The sequence below is a fragment of the Thalassophryne amazonica genome, chromosome 2, assembly GCF_902500255.1.
Source record: "Thalassophryne amazonica chromosome 2, fThaAma1.1, whole genome shotgun sequence".
Classification (NCBI taxonomy): Eukaryota; Metazoa; Chordata; class Actinopteri; order Batrachoidiformes; family Batrachoididae; genus Thalassophryne; species Thalassophryne amazonica.
In genome coordinates this window covers 73,055,849-73,074,007 of record NC_047104.1, presented here as the reverse complement: position 1 = coordinate 73,074,007, position 18,159 = coordinate 73,055,849, and the positions used below count along the sequence as shown (strand labels likewise).

Below are 18,159 nucleotides of genomic sequence, written 5' to 3'. Positions count from 1 at the left end.
TGGGACAGGGGCAACAAAAGACTGGGAAAGTTGATGAATGCTCAAAGAACACCTGTTTGGAACATTCCACAGGTGAACAGGTTAATTGGAAACAGGTGAGTGCCATGATTGGGTAGAAAAGGAGCATCCCCAAAAGGCTCAGCCTTTCACAAGCAAAGATGGGGCAAGGATCGCCACTTTTGAACAACTGCATGAAAAATAGTTTAAGAACAATGTTTCTCAACGTTCAATTGCAAGGAATTTAGGGATTCCTTAATCTACAGTCCATAATACGAGGTCTGTTAGAAAAGTATCCGACCTTATTATTTTTTTAAAAAACCATATGGATTTGAATCACATGTGATTGCGTCAGACAAGCTTGAACCCTCGTGCGCATGCGTGAGTTTTTTCATGCCTGTCGGTTGCGTCATTCGCCTGTGAGCAGGCTTTGAGTGAGGTGTGGTCCACCCCTCTCGTCTATTTTTTATTGCGAATAAATGTCTGAACGATTTGGAGCTTTGCTGCATCAATTTTTTTTCCAGAAACTGTGAGAGACCTCCAGGTGGACACCGTTCAAAAAATTAATATGGCTTTCAGGGATGCTTTTATGGGGATTAAACAGATTACGGAGTGTTACTGCCGCTTTAAGGACGGCCCACAACTGCTGAGAGCTCGTCTGACTTTCACAAAAAGGCAGAAGATGTGGACATCAGCACTTTTTCCGGCACATTCCACCATTACAGGAGTTTTTTTCATGGAAAGAAAAGCGGAGGGACGCGCCACGGCTCCTTTCATTACGCCAGACAAAACCACCTCGGTGTTGGTCTCTCAGGACAGCTTTCAGGTGGATTTCAGATGGATTCCGGTTGCTTTCCAGTCGTGTGAATATCCGATTGTGATTGTGCATGAGCTGGACATGCCAGAACATGTCCCGTGAGGCTTCATCACGGCGTTGCATTGCGCCGAGCGGCTGCACCGAGACGCACGGAACTCCTCCGCACGTCTGTCTTAATGTGCCGGAAAAGTGCTGATGTCCACGTCTTTTCACATTTCCTGTGCTAGTCAGATGACATACCGGATCAAGACAGCGTCCAGTTTAAAAATGAACAGCACATTTCACTGTTACAGGAGTTTTTGTCATGGAAAGAGAAGCTGCTCCACCGCGCGTCGCGGTGCAGCCACTCGGCGCAAAGCAACGCCGTGATGAAGCCTCACGGGCATGAAAAAACTCACGCATGCGCACGAGGGTTCAAGCTTGTCTGACGCAGTCACACGTGATTCAAATCCATATGGTTTTTTAAAAAAATAATAAGGTCGGATACTTTTCTAACAGACCTCGTATAACCAGAAGATTCAGAGAATCTGGAGAACTTTCTACACGTAAACTAGGGATGTGAATCTCATCACTGACAACGATTCGATACGCATCTCGATACACTACCAGCGATACAATACTTCTTGCGATACATGATGATACACAATAATACGATGCGATATGATTCACCCCTGTTCCCGATTCAATGCGATTTGATATGTATTTGATGGCGATTCAATTCCTCACAATGCGATACGATGTGATTTGGTGCGATACAATGCAGTTCAACATGATGCAAAGAAATTATACCAAAAATTTAAACAGAAAATAAGAAGCTGCAATTCAGTATGGTACTATGGTATTCTTCTGATTCTATTCGAAGCAGAGGAATTGTTTTACTCCTTATAAGCAACCAATTTACCCGATTCAATATTACGGAACAGGAATCTGTTTCCTCATATTTGGAACCTGTTTAATCACAATGTCAAAACTTAAACAGTACATTAAACAATAAGACAACATCACTCTCAATGAGTGACTTAAAGTGACATTTTCAGTAGTGCAATGTCCATATTCCTGTCTGCCAGACAGATACTGATATGAACTCTTCAGCAAGTAGGCTAATAAAATAGTGAGAAGCAGAAAGCATTAAGATTTTTAATATGAATAATACAAATAATAATAACCTTTCACAATTAAGTCTTTTACAATTGCTTGTGCAAAGAAAGATCTAAACTATTATTTGGCAGTCATAGCTGCTGTAAACGGACCAGTCTCACCGAGTGTCTGACTCTCACTGAGTCATATTCATTGTCCATAAGACAAACAAAAGAATAAATAAAATGTATACTTTATAAATGCCATTCTCACTGCTAACACCCACTTTGGTGGTTTATTTCATGTGGCTTTTTTCAGTTTTTTTTTTCAGGAGTATTAGTTGGTCCACGTGTTCAGGAAGAAGCAGACTGCGCTGTGCTGAACACTCGTTCAGAAGGAACACTTGTTGCCGGGATGGACAAGTAGCTCCTGGACAATTTTGAAAGCAGTGGAAGATCCACTTCTTCTTTCCACCACTGCAACACATTGCACATTACCATTCTGAGCTAAACTATCCTTCCCCCCCCGCCCTGTATTTTGCTACTTCCTACTTAACTTGCTCGCTCTCTCTGCCTGTGTAAGGTTTAGCAGCGCGGCATTCCTTACCTGCGTCTTGTCATGCTTCCCATAGTTAAAAAAAGCCAAAGTATTTCCAAACATCTGATTTTAAATGTTTTAGGTGCATCAAAAATTTCCTCTGAGTGTTTGCTGCTGCTGTCGCGGGCTGCGTGTTTGTTAGAAATGTACTTTCAAGCTTCTGTCCATGATGCATTCAAGGTGCATCGGAAAAAAATAGATGCAAGCAGGCAGCGAGCGATCCATCCACGATTCAACCCATCAAATGAATCGATGCACACTAAATGAATCGATGCACTCGCATCGCGCACATTTGTATCTAGATACCGATTCGTATCGATTAATCTCCATATCCCTAACGTAAACGGCAAGGCTGAAAACCAACATTGAATGCCCGTGACCTTCGATCCCTCAGGCGGCACTGCATTAAAAACAAACATCACTGTGTAAAGGATCTTACCGCGTGGGCTCAGGAACACTTCAGAAAACCATTGTCAGTTAACACAGTTCGTCACTACATCTACAATTTCAAGTTAAAACTCTACCATGCAAAGTGAAAGCCATACATCAACAACATCCAGAAATGCCGCTGCCTTCTCTGGGCCCGAGCTCATTTGAAATGGACAGACGCAAAGTGAAAAAGTGTGCTGTGGTCTGATGAGTCCACATTTCAAATTGTTTTTGGAAATCATGGACATCGTGTCCTCCGGACAAAAGAAGAAAAAGACCATCCAGATTGTTACCAGCGCAAAGTTGAAAAGCCAGCATCTGTGATGGTATGGGGGTGTGTTAGTGCCCATGGCATGGGCAACTTACACATCTGTGATGGCACCATCAATGCTGAAAGGTACATCCAGGTTTTGGAGCAACACGTGCTGCCATCCAAGCAACATCTTTTTCAGGGACGTCCCTGCGTATTTCAGCAAGACAATGCCAAACCACATTCTGTTCATGTTACAACAGCGTGGTTTTGTAGCAAAAGAGTGCGGGTACTAGACTGACCTGCCTGCAGTCCAGACCTGTTGCCCATTGAAAATGTGTGGCGCATTATGAAGCGCAAAGTACGACAACGGAGACCCCGGACTGTTGAACAACTGAAATAGTACATCAAGCAAGAATGAGAAAGAATTCCACCTACAAAGGTTCAACAATTAGTGTCCTCAGTTCCCAAACACTTATTGAGTGTTGTTAAAAGGAAAGGTGATGTAACACAGTGGTAAACAATCACTGTCACAGCTTTTTTGAAACATGTTGCGGGCATCCATTTCAAAATGAGCAAATATCTGCACAAAAACAATAAGGTTTATCAGTTTAAACATTAAATATCTTGTCTTTGTGGTGTATTCAATTGAATATAGGTTGAATAGGATTTGCAAATCATTTTATTCTGTTTTTATTTACATTACATACACAATGTCCCAACTTCATTGGAATTGGGGTTATATTTTAGTACACACAAACCTTTAGTAAATCAGGCCCTAAATCTACATTGGCTCAGTCTACTGAGGTATAAATGGGTGGTGGGCTTGGCTGGAGTAAACTGTATCTAACTGGCATCCCATTCAGGGGGAGCCTTTGGCTGCCGTCCACTCCGTGCTTTGGAATCTGAAGATAACACCAGCACAGATGAGCCTCAGGACCAATATAGTATGTGCGCTTGCAGTGGGATTCATGCCTTTTTAATGACTTTATTTAACATGTCCACTTATAATTTTGACAGCCTCAAAGCAGACAAAACATCATGCCACCCTTTCATCTTTGACTCGCACCCTAGTTTGGGGACCGGGGATTTATGGGATTATTTCAACATTAATAAATCAGCGTATGGCTGCTATCTGTTCTTTTCATTTCTCCAGTGAAGACCTTCAGGGATCATTTAATTTTAATTCACTTTAATTTAACATAATTAACTCTTTTTTATGATGGGGGCGGGGGGCAGTGGGCTATGGTGCAGTCAACATTGCAACTTTACGACTACAACAGTTCAACAGTCCCTCCAGTCTCATCCGTTGATTCTTTTGCGGTAGTGTTATTGGGCCAGTCACATTTGTTTTTTCCAAACCTGAACTTTTTCCACATTGCACAAACCAACCCACCCAATTCACCAACCCAACATATTGAAAGAGGAAATCAAAAATTTCCCGCAGGTTCTCTTCATTAAAAAGAGCTGTAATTTTGCACCAGCTTTCAAAAATAAACCAATGTTATAATACTTGTATTTCAGTAGAAACTAAATTTTGTCAGTTTTGTGAAATTTGAGTGTTTCAACGATCAAAACTTAATTTATCTAAAGGAACCCTGGTTAATTTGTGTTAAATTAAGTAAAATCAGCATAATAATGTTCTATAAAATGTTGAGCATTTTGCATTATGACACACAGAAGCAGCCAGTCCATCAACTTCTTGGGAACAATCTGAGATACCACCCAAGCCACTGTCACATAACATACTGTAGTTTCACTCTCTGAAAGGCCATTAGATATGCTTTCTTTCTTTCTTTCTTTCTTTCTTTCTTTCTTTCTTTCTTTCTTTCTTTCTTTTGTTTACTGAGGCAGACTCAGATGGTATATATTTTGAAATCAAGCAAAGCAAAGCAAATGATATGGATTTTACCCTGCTTTGGAACTATTTTGCAGATGTTGCTCTGAAACTAGAAAGCTCATGTCAGGGTTTGAGTTTTGGTTTGCCTGTCTTATTTTTGTCAGGTCTGTTTTATTATTTTCATTGGTTCTGTGTGTGTTTATTCTCTTGCTGGGTTTTTCTGATTTCTCTCTTGTCTGTCCCTGGGTTCTTGGTGGTGAACATCGCTCTCTCTCTCTCTCTCTGGCCACGCCCTTGTTCTGGTGCTTTCCACGCACACCTGTTCCTAATTTGCAGCTCATTACCTGGGGTTATATAAGATCACTGGGTGCTGCTAGTCTTCGCCAGATTGATGCGCCTTGTGCCTTCTCTCCAGTTTTCATTGTCGTGTTCCATAGTCCTGCCTGTCTCAGTGTGTTTCTCGACCTCCTGCCCGTTTTTTCAACCTCGCTAAAGCCTGATGATTTTTGTACTGTTGCTGTGTTATTTGGACTGCCTTCTTGTGTACTGCTATCCTCCTCACTAAAGTCTTTTTACAACCAGAGCTGTTTGTGTGAGCCTCACATTTGTGTCCAAACGTTCTTGACTAACCTACCTATCAGGTCGTAGCCATCAGAGGTTTTGAGATTAAAAGCACTAAATTCCAACATGTTTTTCCCGAACTATACTGTAAGTCGCACCAGAGTATTTGTCACATCTGTTCAAAAATCTGTAATCAAGGGGGAAAAAAACATGTACACTGTTAGTCACATTTATTTTTGAAATGTGTTGCACTTGCTTCATGCAACAAGAAGTAAAATGAATTTAATTAGCGCATTATACTAGTCACCACCAGGCACGAAGAACTGCTTTTTGTGCCCACTGGACAGACAATAAATATGATTAAAGAGTTTTAAAAAACCTGTATATTTTTAAAACACAGTAGTTAGCCTTTCCTTAGCCTAGCTGTCACACAGTTTAAACAGCTGGAGTACTGAGTAATGTGAAGGTTATATTCCGTCTCTTTATTCAAGAGTGTGGTCTTTCAGTTCAAGAACAAGTTAAGTCTGAGAGCATGCACTGGTGCTGCATTTTGCTGCATTCACAACACCACAGAACCGCCCCAGGTCCTGGATGGCAACCACCCAGGCAGACAACTGGCCCGTTCTGACATCTCTAAAATAACCATCTATGTGCTGCAGCCAGGTGAAACATGAACATCCCGTTGGCCTTCTCAAGCTACTGGGGTCCTCAACACTCAGGTACCTGCGTGCTGCATCATGCACAGAGAAATGGGCCACATGGCCAAAATGTCATAGCTGACACTTCTTCACAATGTAAGTGATACTGCTCATCCTATTATCTCTAAATAACCACTTGTTTAATGCAAAGTCATTCCAGCAGTACCCAAGGATCATTTGAAGACTCTTAGTACCAATGACATCCAGTTGTTATCTTAGGTCACTGGTTCGCATTCAAGTCTGACAACTGTACAGCAAGACAGGCAGCAGCAGGACCCTAAGGACGTGGACCTTCAGTTGTCTGCAAAGATACCGGCATCACCAAACACCTCTGTTCAGTGACCTCATGACTCCATAAGCTCTCCATGAGTTTGAGAACATGATTTATTAATTTCACTAATTCGCTCACACCGATCACATCCTTCTCATGCAGAGCATCATGTTTTTCAGTGGATGGCATCCAGTTTAATGGTGCGTTAAGTTCACCTTCTGTTCTGGGGTGTGAATCATAGTACATCAGATCAGTATACAATGGCAGCTTGATATGCATTCAGATAGTGCTATCTTGTGGCCATAGGTGACAGTGCAGACTTTTTTTCATATATAACTCACTTTGAAATATAGGTCTCAGGACCAGCAAAGAAAGTTCAAAAAAATACTGTGACTTATAGAACACAAAATTTTATAACAGTGGACTCTATGATGGACCTGAAGTACTGCCTCAATGGTCTGTTTTGTCTGTCTGTCTGTCTGTCTGTCCATCTCAAAAAGGGTATAAGCATTCTGAAGTCAACTCCTCTCACACTTTTAGAAGGAATTTCTTGAAACTTGGTCTAAGTCCTTATTATAGGTTGGTAATACACATATTTTCATATTGTTCCAGTTGGGCTCATTTTACCAGAGTTATGTCCCTTCATTAACAAAGCTAGACTGCATGTGTTTCATGCTTGGGTGCCTGTATTCTGAAATGAACTCTCACATTTGTAGTAGGAATTTCATGTAACCTTGCTAAAATTTGTCAGTCTTGTACATTAATGCAATATGTGTATTATCAACCTTGTTATAGGTTGGTAATAAACATATTTTCATATTGTTCCAGTTGGGCTCATTTATGACCCTTGATTTACAAACCTAGGCACTGCCAGTTTCATGAGTTGATATCAGTGTCGCAGACCGAACGGTCCAGCTAAAAATCTGTACCCCCTGATGACGCAGTTCACAGATTAACACCTCGTTTCTGCTTCAAACTGCACTCCCGTCATCATCTAGCTCACCGACAGATATCTGAAGCTTTAGTACAACAATCATTTTAACATAAATTCAGCATTATTTCATCATAAAAGGCGGGGGAAGTAATCAGAGAGCAGTGACTAAACGAGCTGCTAAACGAGCTGCTGTGTGATGTGTTCACTGCGAATCGGAAATTTCAAAGCATCACAGAATTTTGCCTCATTTGGCCTTGTTTCTGCTTAAAACTGACTTTAGAATGATTTAAGAGGTTTTACCCTTATCATCTGATGGTTAATAATCTCATTAATCCATTTGATTGCTTTGGGTGAAGAGACTGTCTCAAACGTGATGCTGTAGTCCGAAATGACACTTCGCAAAAGGCGGACCAATTTTTAAGGGCAGACCGTTCAGTCTGCAACACGGGCATTCTGAAATCAACTCCTTTCACGTTTTTAGTAGTAATTTCAGGAAACTTTTCCTTGAAATGTTATCAGAATGTAGCAAGCACTTGTTCCAAAGCAGACTTTGCCAGCAGGGGATATTGTGCTCTCAGAGCACTTTTGTTAATCATGCTAGCATACCAAAGCAAACATAACAGTGGAAAAAAATAAATACATCTTGCATTTGCAGTGCATGAAAAACATTTCATGAGTGCTATGGAAACTGGAGGCGCTGTTGGGCCACATTATTAAAAAAAAAAAAATGCTAGTAGTAGCGAGAAACGGGTTGAAAACAAATAGTCTCTAATGGAACATGGAGCGGAGGGGGCTACAGCCCCAAAAAGCACCATCTAAGAGCCACCCATATTTTCAGCTGTCATAGTAGAGATGGTGAAATAGGAGGCAGCTGTCAGAACAGCACTGTCTTCCATACAGACATACATATCATAATGGTATAAAAATGAACCTGCATGACTTGCATTTTTTTCTCTCCTAATGACAGTGGGTGAAAAATTGGAGCAAAACAGGAGAGGAAATGTTTGCAGATTGAACTGCTGCACCATCACTGACAGCCAGATATTTCCAGTGTCCAGGTGCCACTTTCACAATAAGTATCCATGGGGCATGTTTCATGCACTGTGAAAGTCATTTTCCTTCCCATTTATCAGAAAAAAATGAGTAACCCATAAATGCACATGTACTCCATGGAGCCCAGTGGAATTTTCACCATATTCACCTTTAATAATTCAGAAGTATGGGCCTAACGTGAATGTTCATGCACAGGGTGCAGAGGTATCTCATTTACAATTGGTCATTTATCAAGTCAGAGTGCTGTGTGCTCAGACCCCTGGAACCCTCAGCAGTAAACACGTACACTGTGAAACCATTCTCTCTCTTGTACGCACACACACGTGCACGCAAAGTGTACACATATGCTTACACAGTCACCCGCTGACATATTCAGGATGGACAGGTGTGGCTGCAGATTTACTTTCATGCAAGTTCCCTCACTGGAGCGTGTGATTGGGATTTAGGTGCTTTGCTCTCTGCCTGCTGGCAGCCCATAAAAAACTATAATCAATAATCCATATTTCACCCATGGGTTGCCAGAAGTTGTTGTAGATCTAACATCCTGTAATTGCATGAAGCGATGAAGGAATTACAGCAGAAACATAATTGACCCTGTGCAAAATCTTACATTAATGCAAATATACGGTTGGCATCAAACAGGAAAAGATGCAAGAGGAGGTGATAGTCTAGTGGTTAAGGCGTTGAGACCTTGAGACCAGAAGATCCTCGGTTCAAATCCCAAGAAAATCACTAAGGGCCCTTGGGCAAGGTCTTTAATCCCCTATAATTCTCCGGTGTGTAGTGAGGGCCTTGTATGGCAGCACCCTGACATCGGGGTGAATGTGAGGCATTATTGTAAAGTGCTTTGAGCATCTGATGCAGATGGAAAAGCGCTATATAAATGTAGTCCATTTACTATTTACCATGCACACATTTCCTTCCTTCATACCCCTGAGCTTTTCACCGGGCTACAAACACCTCTGATGAGATCTAAAAATGGCTGTACACTGACGCTCCCCATCCAACCTAATGAAGCTTGAGAGGTGCTACAAAGCTTGTGGCATCATATTCAAGAAGACTTCAGGCTGTAATTGCTGCCAAAGGTGCATCAACATTGTGTTGAGCAAAGGGTGTGAATGTGTATATACATATGATTTTTAAAAAAAGTGTGATGTTTGCTACCTGACCTGAGTACCACGTGAACTGCGAAAATAAGGGCTCCAGTGAGCGGGTCATGATCTAATAAATAAGGCTGACCGTGTGTGTGTGTGTGTGTGTGTGTGTGTGTGTGTGTGTGTGTGTGTGTGTGTGTGTGTGTGTGTGTGTGTGTGTGTGTGTGTTCACGCACATGCGCTTTCAACCTAAGGGCCTCATTGTTCTCCCCCTTGGTGCCCCCAGTCACCGTACCAAGTTTGGTGTTGATTGCTTAATTACTGTGGCTGTGCATAGCAAACACGCACACACGCAGTCATGCAATTATACAGCACTAATGAAAGACATTTGATACACATTAAACTTTTGATTTAGCTCATAAAATTATTCAAGTGGTAAGATCTCACAAATAGCCAAGATTTCTTTTCCTTTATAACATTACAAAAATACGTGCAATCTGTAAGAGAATTATATCTTCTGTAGTAAAACAGTTATAATATAAGGAAGGCAGGGCTCAGTCAAATCCACCATATGTAGACAAGGTGGCACCTGATCCAGTTTTGTTTTCCAACCATATCTTTATTAGATTTTCCCTTTTTGAAAAAGACTTAAGAAAAACAAAACAAAAAGTGAACTTTTACTACTTGTGTATTAGATGAGAATGATGGAGAATAATTTCTACCCATTTTATCTGAGTTGTTCAGGACAGGAACAGATTCTTTGTACAGATTTCTGTTCATGAATAAAATGTACAATGTAGATTTGACAGAAGTGGACAGAAGAAGTGCTCTTGTAAGTCTAATGACAAACTCAACAAGATTGATGTTTTCATGCTTTGGTTTTGACCATCATGTTTTCTTTATAGCCATCAGCCTCTCTTTTTCTCCCGTCAGATTTCACAGATGGTCTCCGAGGTTTCCAGAGACGTGCTAAGCGAAGTAGCACTGAACTGCTACAACTCAAACTCTCCTTCACACACAAACGTTCCCTCTCACACTCCAGCCGGAACTACAGCGGCACTGACCACCACCTCTGCCGCTGCCTCTTTTTTTGCCAGGTAAGATGCATTAAAATTATCCAACAACCTGTACATTGTTTGTTTTGACATTATTACATATCGGTCAAGAAGCAGAGAATTTTACAGACATCTGCAGTAGTTTAAGTGTGTAAACTGAATCCTTTCCTTCCACTTCATCCTTGGTTTGTATTTGAGTCATTGCCATCCTTGCCTCTGTGGACTCCACACACTTGTGTCACCTTCACTATTACTTCCACTGTGTTGGCAAGATCCTTTGGTTTATGCACCTGCTTTAAAACGCTATGGACCAGAACTGAACCAGAATGATGAACTGCAAATATCTAACATGTCACTTTTTAATCAAGAGCAGAGATTAAAAGAGCAGGAACATATCAGTCTTAATGAGGCTATTCCACAGAATGCCGTTCCTTACCGTTTAATCCCGAATAGGAAGTTGGGGTATGTTTTGAAGCATCACAATAACGTCTGGATCCACCTTGAACAAACTTGGCATATGTAGTAGTTACAGCACTTATGGGCACCAGATTTGAAATCGGGATCCAAGTTTTGAACTATTTAGAAATTTCATCATGATTCTCAAGTGTACGCTGGACAGGAAGTCAGTCTGTCACAGAGACACATAGACAGACAAACACATTCAGACCTAGAGTCAATTTGAAGTTTCTAATTCATATTTCCGGCATGTCTTTGGAAGTGTGAGGAAGCCAGAGCACCCAGAGAGAGCCCACACAAACACAGGGAGAACATGCAAACTCTACACAGAAAGGACAAGGTGGGTTTGAACCGGCAACCTTCTTGCTGTGAGACAACAGCGCTAACAGTGCTTCACACATAGTATGAATAAGTACAAATCAGGGCAAATCACGGCGGAACAGCTCATATGAACGAACCACGAAAACACTGAGCCCACAGGCAGGCGTGAACGATCCCGCTGCGACAGTTTCGTGCGCACTTGTGTATGAAACCATCTCAGCGGGAACACAGTACAAGGGGTTGGTAAGGTTAGACCTTACTTGTGTGAAGCGCCTTGAGGCAACTTTGTTGTGATTTGGCACTATATAAATAAAAATAAATTGAAATTGAGCAGCTGGAGCATGTGTAACCACATGGTGTAGCAGCTGTGAAAAAACAAATTACATGCCACCCACGGGATTCGAACCTGCAATTTACAAAAGCTCTGATTGCCAGCCATAAAATTTACCACAGTGCTACCATCACTGTCCTATAAAAGGTGTGAAAAAATGCTTGAAATCAACAAGGACATAAATGTATTTTTTTTAAAAAGAGAAAAAAGTGCCGTGACTGAAAGTGGCATATTTTGTCGCACTGTTGGCTTGTCATATAGTCCTGCGGCACACCGCTCACATGACACACGTGTCCTGTCAGACAGATGTAACATTCAGATTACCTGCTGCGTGTCCACATGAACTGACAGTCCGTTCCAGCTGGGGCAGCCTGTCAATGTGTGCGCTCTACAGCCCGTTGCAAAAGCAATATATGTTTTTATGTATTACCATGTGGTGACAGCAAGCACACACATGTGCGTGTCCATCACCATAGTACGTGTTCTGCAGCTGTGATGTCCAGGACCAGAGTTGTCAACAGCTCCTGCTGTTGGCAGCCTGCCACGCCCCCTGTCCATTTAGCGCACAGACCAAGTTGTCACTCTGTGATCAGATGAGAGGCACCTCGCCTGCGGTGCACGCAAACCACACGCACACACCTGTTGGAGGGTTGGCGTGCAAAACACACACACACACGTGTTGTGGGGGGAGCCAACATGCCACATGTGCACTAGGCAAATTCACAGTCATGGAGGCAGACAGATTTCACCACCAGCTCAAAAGTGATTGTCTGATGACTGTTTTCGTGCTGACAGCGCGAATGGCCACACATTTTCTAAGTGCCAAGCGAGCGGTATTAGATGTTTGTGTGTGTCACCTGGAATTTGACTGACACCTGCCGCGAGAGCGATTGAATGGGCTCTCACAGCGCACACGCTGTCTTTCCGCCGCTGGTGTGCGCAAATAGTTGTATCAACAGGTGTATGAGGCGTTGGAGGCAGCTATGATTTTACACGTTTTGCATACAATTCCTGCTTCATGCGCAATTCAACCACATTCGTACTATGTGTGAAGGAGCCCTAACTAGGGATGCACGATCCACATTTTTTCACTTCTGATCCAATTCCGATACCTCAATTTGGATATCTGCAGATATGATACTATTCCAAGACTAGAGTTCTGTTTGCTTTAATATTATTATCATTATTGTTGATTTTATACAAGGATATTTTCTATCACCAGTTATACAGCTTCATGATAAAGTGGTATAGATGAGGATTTTCTTAAAAAGAAAACCTAAACGTTCAGCTACAAATTGCCAGATGCCATGTAAGATGTAAGGCTAGATTGTAAAAGAATTAAGTACTTTTATTTATTTTTGGTGGTTTCTTGTGGCATTTTGGAAAAGTGGAAATGGGCTCCTTACTCAAAATGGTACATGTACTCATATGCAATTTTTTTTGGGGCATCCCTGTTAAAAAAAAAAAAAAAAAATCTGATCTCACGTTTACATGCACTTCAGTAATCCGGCAATCAGATAAATCTGGTTTACATGATTTCAGTTCATAAGTTGGATTTCTTTTGAAGTGGAGAAAAGAGAAATGGCAGAAACAGTATGTTTACATTGTCAAAGCAAGCGTTACATATAACAAAAAATAAAAAAAATAAAGATGTACATACGTATAGGTAACAATATTCTACAGTAAATTTTTACAGAGCTTGTTATCACCACGCTCCAGCTCTGTGGAATGATCTTCCTGCACAAATACGACAGTCGGACTCTGTGGAGACTTTTAAAGCCAGGTTGAAGACACATCTCTTCTCCCTGTTTTATCATTAGTATTTTATTGTGTGTCTTTTTTTATACGTTTTATTTATTTTACTTCTTTTAATTTTTTATGGTTAAATTTTTTATTGTATTTTAATCTTATTTCATTTTATTCTGCTTTTAAATGCTTGTGAAGCACCTTGAGGTGATTACTCGTGATTTGGCGCTATATAAATTAATAAATTATATTATTATTATAGTAAATAAATGTGTAAATAGGAGATATGGGATTGAAATAAGAGACCCGCTCTGAGTACATGTTTTGAAGACGGAGTGCATTTCTGCATTTCCAAAATTCCACAAGAAACCACCAAAAAATAAATAAAAGTACTTAATTTACTCATTTGGAGTCAGTCTGGGTAAACTGTCGCACTCTTCCTCCCGGCTCCTTTCGTCTTTCTGGCCCCGGTTAAAAAAATCCTCTTTAATGTGGTGCTTTTTCAAATGTTTGATTAAGTTTGCTGTATTGTAGGTTGCGATGGATCTTCTGCCTCTTGGTACAATGGCTTTGCAAACATTGCACATTGCTGCCTTGCTTTGCAGTCTTTCTAGTACAACCCCTGGCAAAAATTATGGAATCACCGGCCTCGGAGGATGTTCATTCAGATGTTTAATTTTGTAGAAAAAAAGCAGATCACAGACATGACACAAAACTAAAGTCATTTCAAATGGCAACTTTCTGGCTTTAAGAAACACTATAAGAAATCAGGAAAAAAGTTGTGGCAGTCAGTAACGGTTACTTTTTTAGACCAAGCAGAGGGAAAAAAATATGGAATCACTCAATTCTGAGGAAAAAATTATGGAATCATGAAAAACAAAAGAACGCTCCAACACATCACTAGTATTTTGTTGCACCACCTCTGGCTTTTATAACAGCTTGCAGTCTCTGAGGCATGGACTTAATGAGTGACAAACAGTACTCTTCATCAATCTGCCTCCAACTTTCTCTGATTGCTGTTGCCAGATCAGCTTTGCAGGTTGGAGCCTTGTCATGGACCATTTTCTTCAACTTCCACCAAAGATTTTCAATTGGATTAAGATCCGGACTATTTGCAGGCCATGACATTGACCCTATGTGTTTTTTTGCAAGGAATGTTTTCACAGTTTTTGCTCTATGGCAAGATGCATTATCATCTTGAAAAATGATTTCAACATCCCCAAACATCCTTTCAATTGATGGGATAAGAAAAGTGTCCAAAATATCAATGTAAACTTGTGCATTTATTGATGATGTAATGACAGCCATCTCCCCAGTGCCTTTACCTGACATGCAGCCCCATATCATCAATGACTGTGGAAATTTACATGTTCTCTTCAGGCAGTCATCTTTATAAATCTCATTGGAACGGCACCAAACAAAAGTTCCAGCATCATCACCTTACCCAATGCAGATTGGAGATTCATCACTGAATATGACTTTCATCCAGTCATCCACAGTCCACGATTGCTTTTCCTTAGCCCATTGTAACCTTGTTTTTTTTCTGTTTAAGTGTTAATGATGGCTTTCATTTAGCTTTTCTGTATGTAAATCCCATTTCCTTTAGGCGGTTTCTTACAGTTTGGTCACAGACGTTGACTCCAGTTTCCTCCCATTCGTTCTTCATTTGTTTTGTTGTGCATTTTCGATTTTTGAGACATATTGCTTTAAGTTTTCTGTCTTGACGCTTTGATGTCTTCCTTGGTCTACCAGTATGTTTGCCTTTAACAACCTTCCCATGTTGTTTGTATTTGGTCCAGAGTTTAGACACAGCTGACTGTGAACAACCAATATCTTTTGCAACATTGCGTGATGATTTACCCTCTTTTAAGAGTTTGATAATCCTCTCCTTTGTTTCAATTGACATCTCACGTGTTGGAGCCATGATTCATGTCAGTCCACTTGGTGCAACAGCTCTCCAAGGTATAATCACTCCTTTTTAGATGCAGACTAACGAGCAGATCTGATTTGATGCAGGTGTTAGTTTTGGGGATGAAAATTTACAGGGTGATTCCATAATTTATTCCTCAGAATTGAGTGAGTCCATATTTTTTTCCCTCTGCTTGGTCTAAAAAAGTAACCGTTACTGACTGCCACAATTATTTTTCCTAATTTCTTATAGTGTTTCTTAAAGCCAGAAAGTTGCCATTTGAAATGACTTTAGTTTTGTGTCATGTCTGTGATCTGCTTTTTTTCTACAAAATTAAACAACTGAATGAACATCCTCCGAGGCTGGTGATTCCATAATTATTGCCAGGGATTGTATAAAATATTTCCATCACATGTTGTGATGAAAAGTTGGTCAGCGACATTACTCCTCAATGCTCGCTTGCTAGCTGGCTGCAACTGATGAAGGGATTTCCTGAACGGAGGTGTGTCTCACTACTCCACATCTCATTGAGACATACCTCCGTTCAGAGCCCCCCCCACCCCGCACTCCACAGCCAGCTATCAGAGCAGCCAGTAACACTTGTAGAGACAGTTCAGTAGAAAACACACACAGAGACGGAAATTTCCAATCTGTGAATTACGTTGCTATCGGAACCTGACACCGATACTGGATCAGATCTGCCCCATCCCTAGTGTTAACCACTAAGCCACCATGCTGCCCTCTTAAAGTAACATATCAGGCCAACGCCCCATCCCCCATGCCCCATGCCCAAATACATCAAATAAGAAAGAGAATGCTAATATTTAGAACATCTTCTCTTGAAAAATACCCCGTCTTATTCATGAGCAGAAATCTGGGAATACACGCAAACATGAGCAAACGCACTCTCTTAAGCTTAAGCTGCAGCCTTTTTGCACACACACACACACACACACACGCACGCACGCACGCACGCACGCACACACAGATCTGGTTGACATTCCACACCTATGTTCAGTTTTCTTGGAATTGATGGGTGCAGGAGTTACTGCTTATGTGTTGTTTGCTGTCTTCTAACCTGCCTAATGAGTTGTTGTGATGTGTAACTTACGGTGCAGCTCGAAAGTATTCACAGCGCTTCATTTTTTCCACATTTTGTTGTTACAGCCTTATTCCAAAATGGAGTAAATACATTTTTCCCTCAAAATTTTACTCCCAACACCCCATAATGACCATATGTGTTTTTTATTTTATTTTAACAAATTTATTAAAAATAATAATAATAAAAAAAAAACTAAGAAATCACATGCACATAAGTATTTACACCCTTTGCTCAGTACTTTGTTGATACACTTTTGGCAGCAATTGGTGCCTCATGTCTTCTTGAATATGATGCCACAAGCTTGGGGCACCTATCTTTGGGTAGTTTTGTCCATTCCTCTTTGCAGCACCTCTCAACTTCCATCAGGTTGGATGGGGAGTGTCGGTGCACAGACATTTTCAGATCTCTCCAGAGATGTTCAATCGGATTCAGGTCTGGGCTCTGGCTGGGCCACGTGAGGACATTCACAGAGTTGTCCACAAGCCACTCCTTTCATATCTTGGCTGTGTGCTTAGGGTCATTGTCCTGCTGAAAGATGAACCGTCGCCCCAGTCTGAGGTAAAGGGCAGTCTGGAGCGGGTTTTCACCCAGGATGTCTCTGTACATTGCTGCATCCATCTTCCCCTCAATCCTGACTTGTCTCCCAGTTTTTGAAACCATGCTTCACTGTAGGGATCGTGGCTGGTTTCCTCCAAATATGACACCTGGCATTCATGCCAAAGAGCTCAATCTTTGTCTCATCAAACCAGAGAATTTTGTTTCTCATGGCCTGAGGTGTCTTTTGGCAAACTTCAGGTGGGCTGCCATGTACCTTTTACTAAGCAGTGGCTTCCATCTGGCCACTCTACTGTAGAGGCCTGATTGGTGGATTGCTGCAGAGATGGTTGTCCTTCTGGAAGGTTCTCCTCTCCCCACAGAGGAATGCTGAAGCTCTGACAGAGTGACAGTCAGGTTCTTGGTCACCTCCCTGACTAAGACCTTGTGCGTTTCCAAATCATGTCCAATCAACTGAATTTATCCAAGGTGGACTCCAGTTAAGCTTGTTACAGGCTTATCCTGTCACCTTAAGAGGTTGCCTTTGTGGGTAATGTATGCTTAAAGCCCGTTCTGTGTTATGGGAAATGAAGTGTTCTCAAGCTCCTCCTCTGTTAGCAGCGTGTGTGTGGTTCGGGTTTTTTGTGATGAATGTTTGATTTAGCAACTGCAACTGAAGCACATGTCGAGCCACAGCAGACAAGTTTCTTAGTGTCTGTTTTGCTCAGAAGTCATAGCTAACTACCAGTCTGATGCTGTGAAATGTTTGTGTTGCTGAAAATGAGAAGCAAAGGCCAAGTCTGAGTAAGAACCTGCAACACACACGCCAGTCTGCACTCGACACATCAGAGTTAACCAACCTATGAAGCCAGTTACCAACTATAACGACCCATGGCTGGGTAAGAGTATTCTTAGAATATAAACCAGAGGTCTCTCTACCATGGTTAAGAGTCAGAGTCTGGAAGGAGGTAACAAGCTGGTAACAAGCTCAAGGATGATCAGCGGAAACAGGATGCACCTGAGCTCAATTTTGAGCTTCATGGCAAAGGCTATGAATACTTATGCACATGTGATTTCTTAGTTTTTT

The 18,159-nt window shown here is 41.4% G+C and overlaps 1 protein-coding gene across 2 annotated transcripts in view; it reads left to right on the top strand.

Annotated features, from left to right (window-relative positions):
• kif26ba (kinesin family member 26Ba) overlaps positions 1-18,159 on the top strand; it is a 430,401-nt gene that overhangs the window by 201,186 nt on the left and 211,056 nt on the right. For both annotated transcript variants that reach the window (XM_034187958.1, XM_034187951.1), the window contains exon 4: positions 10,552-10,715. In XM_034187958.1, coding sequence (XP_034043849.1) covers positions 10,552-10,715 — 164 coding nt within the window. The remainder of the gene's footprint in view (positions 1-10,551; positions 10,716-18,159) is intronic.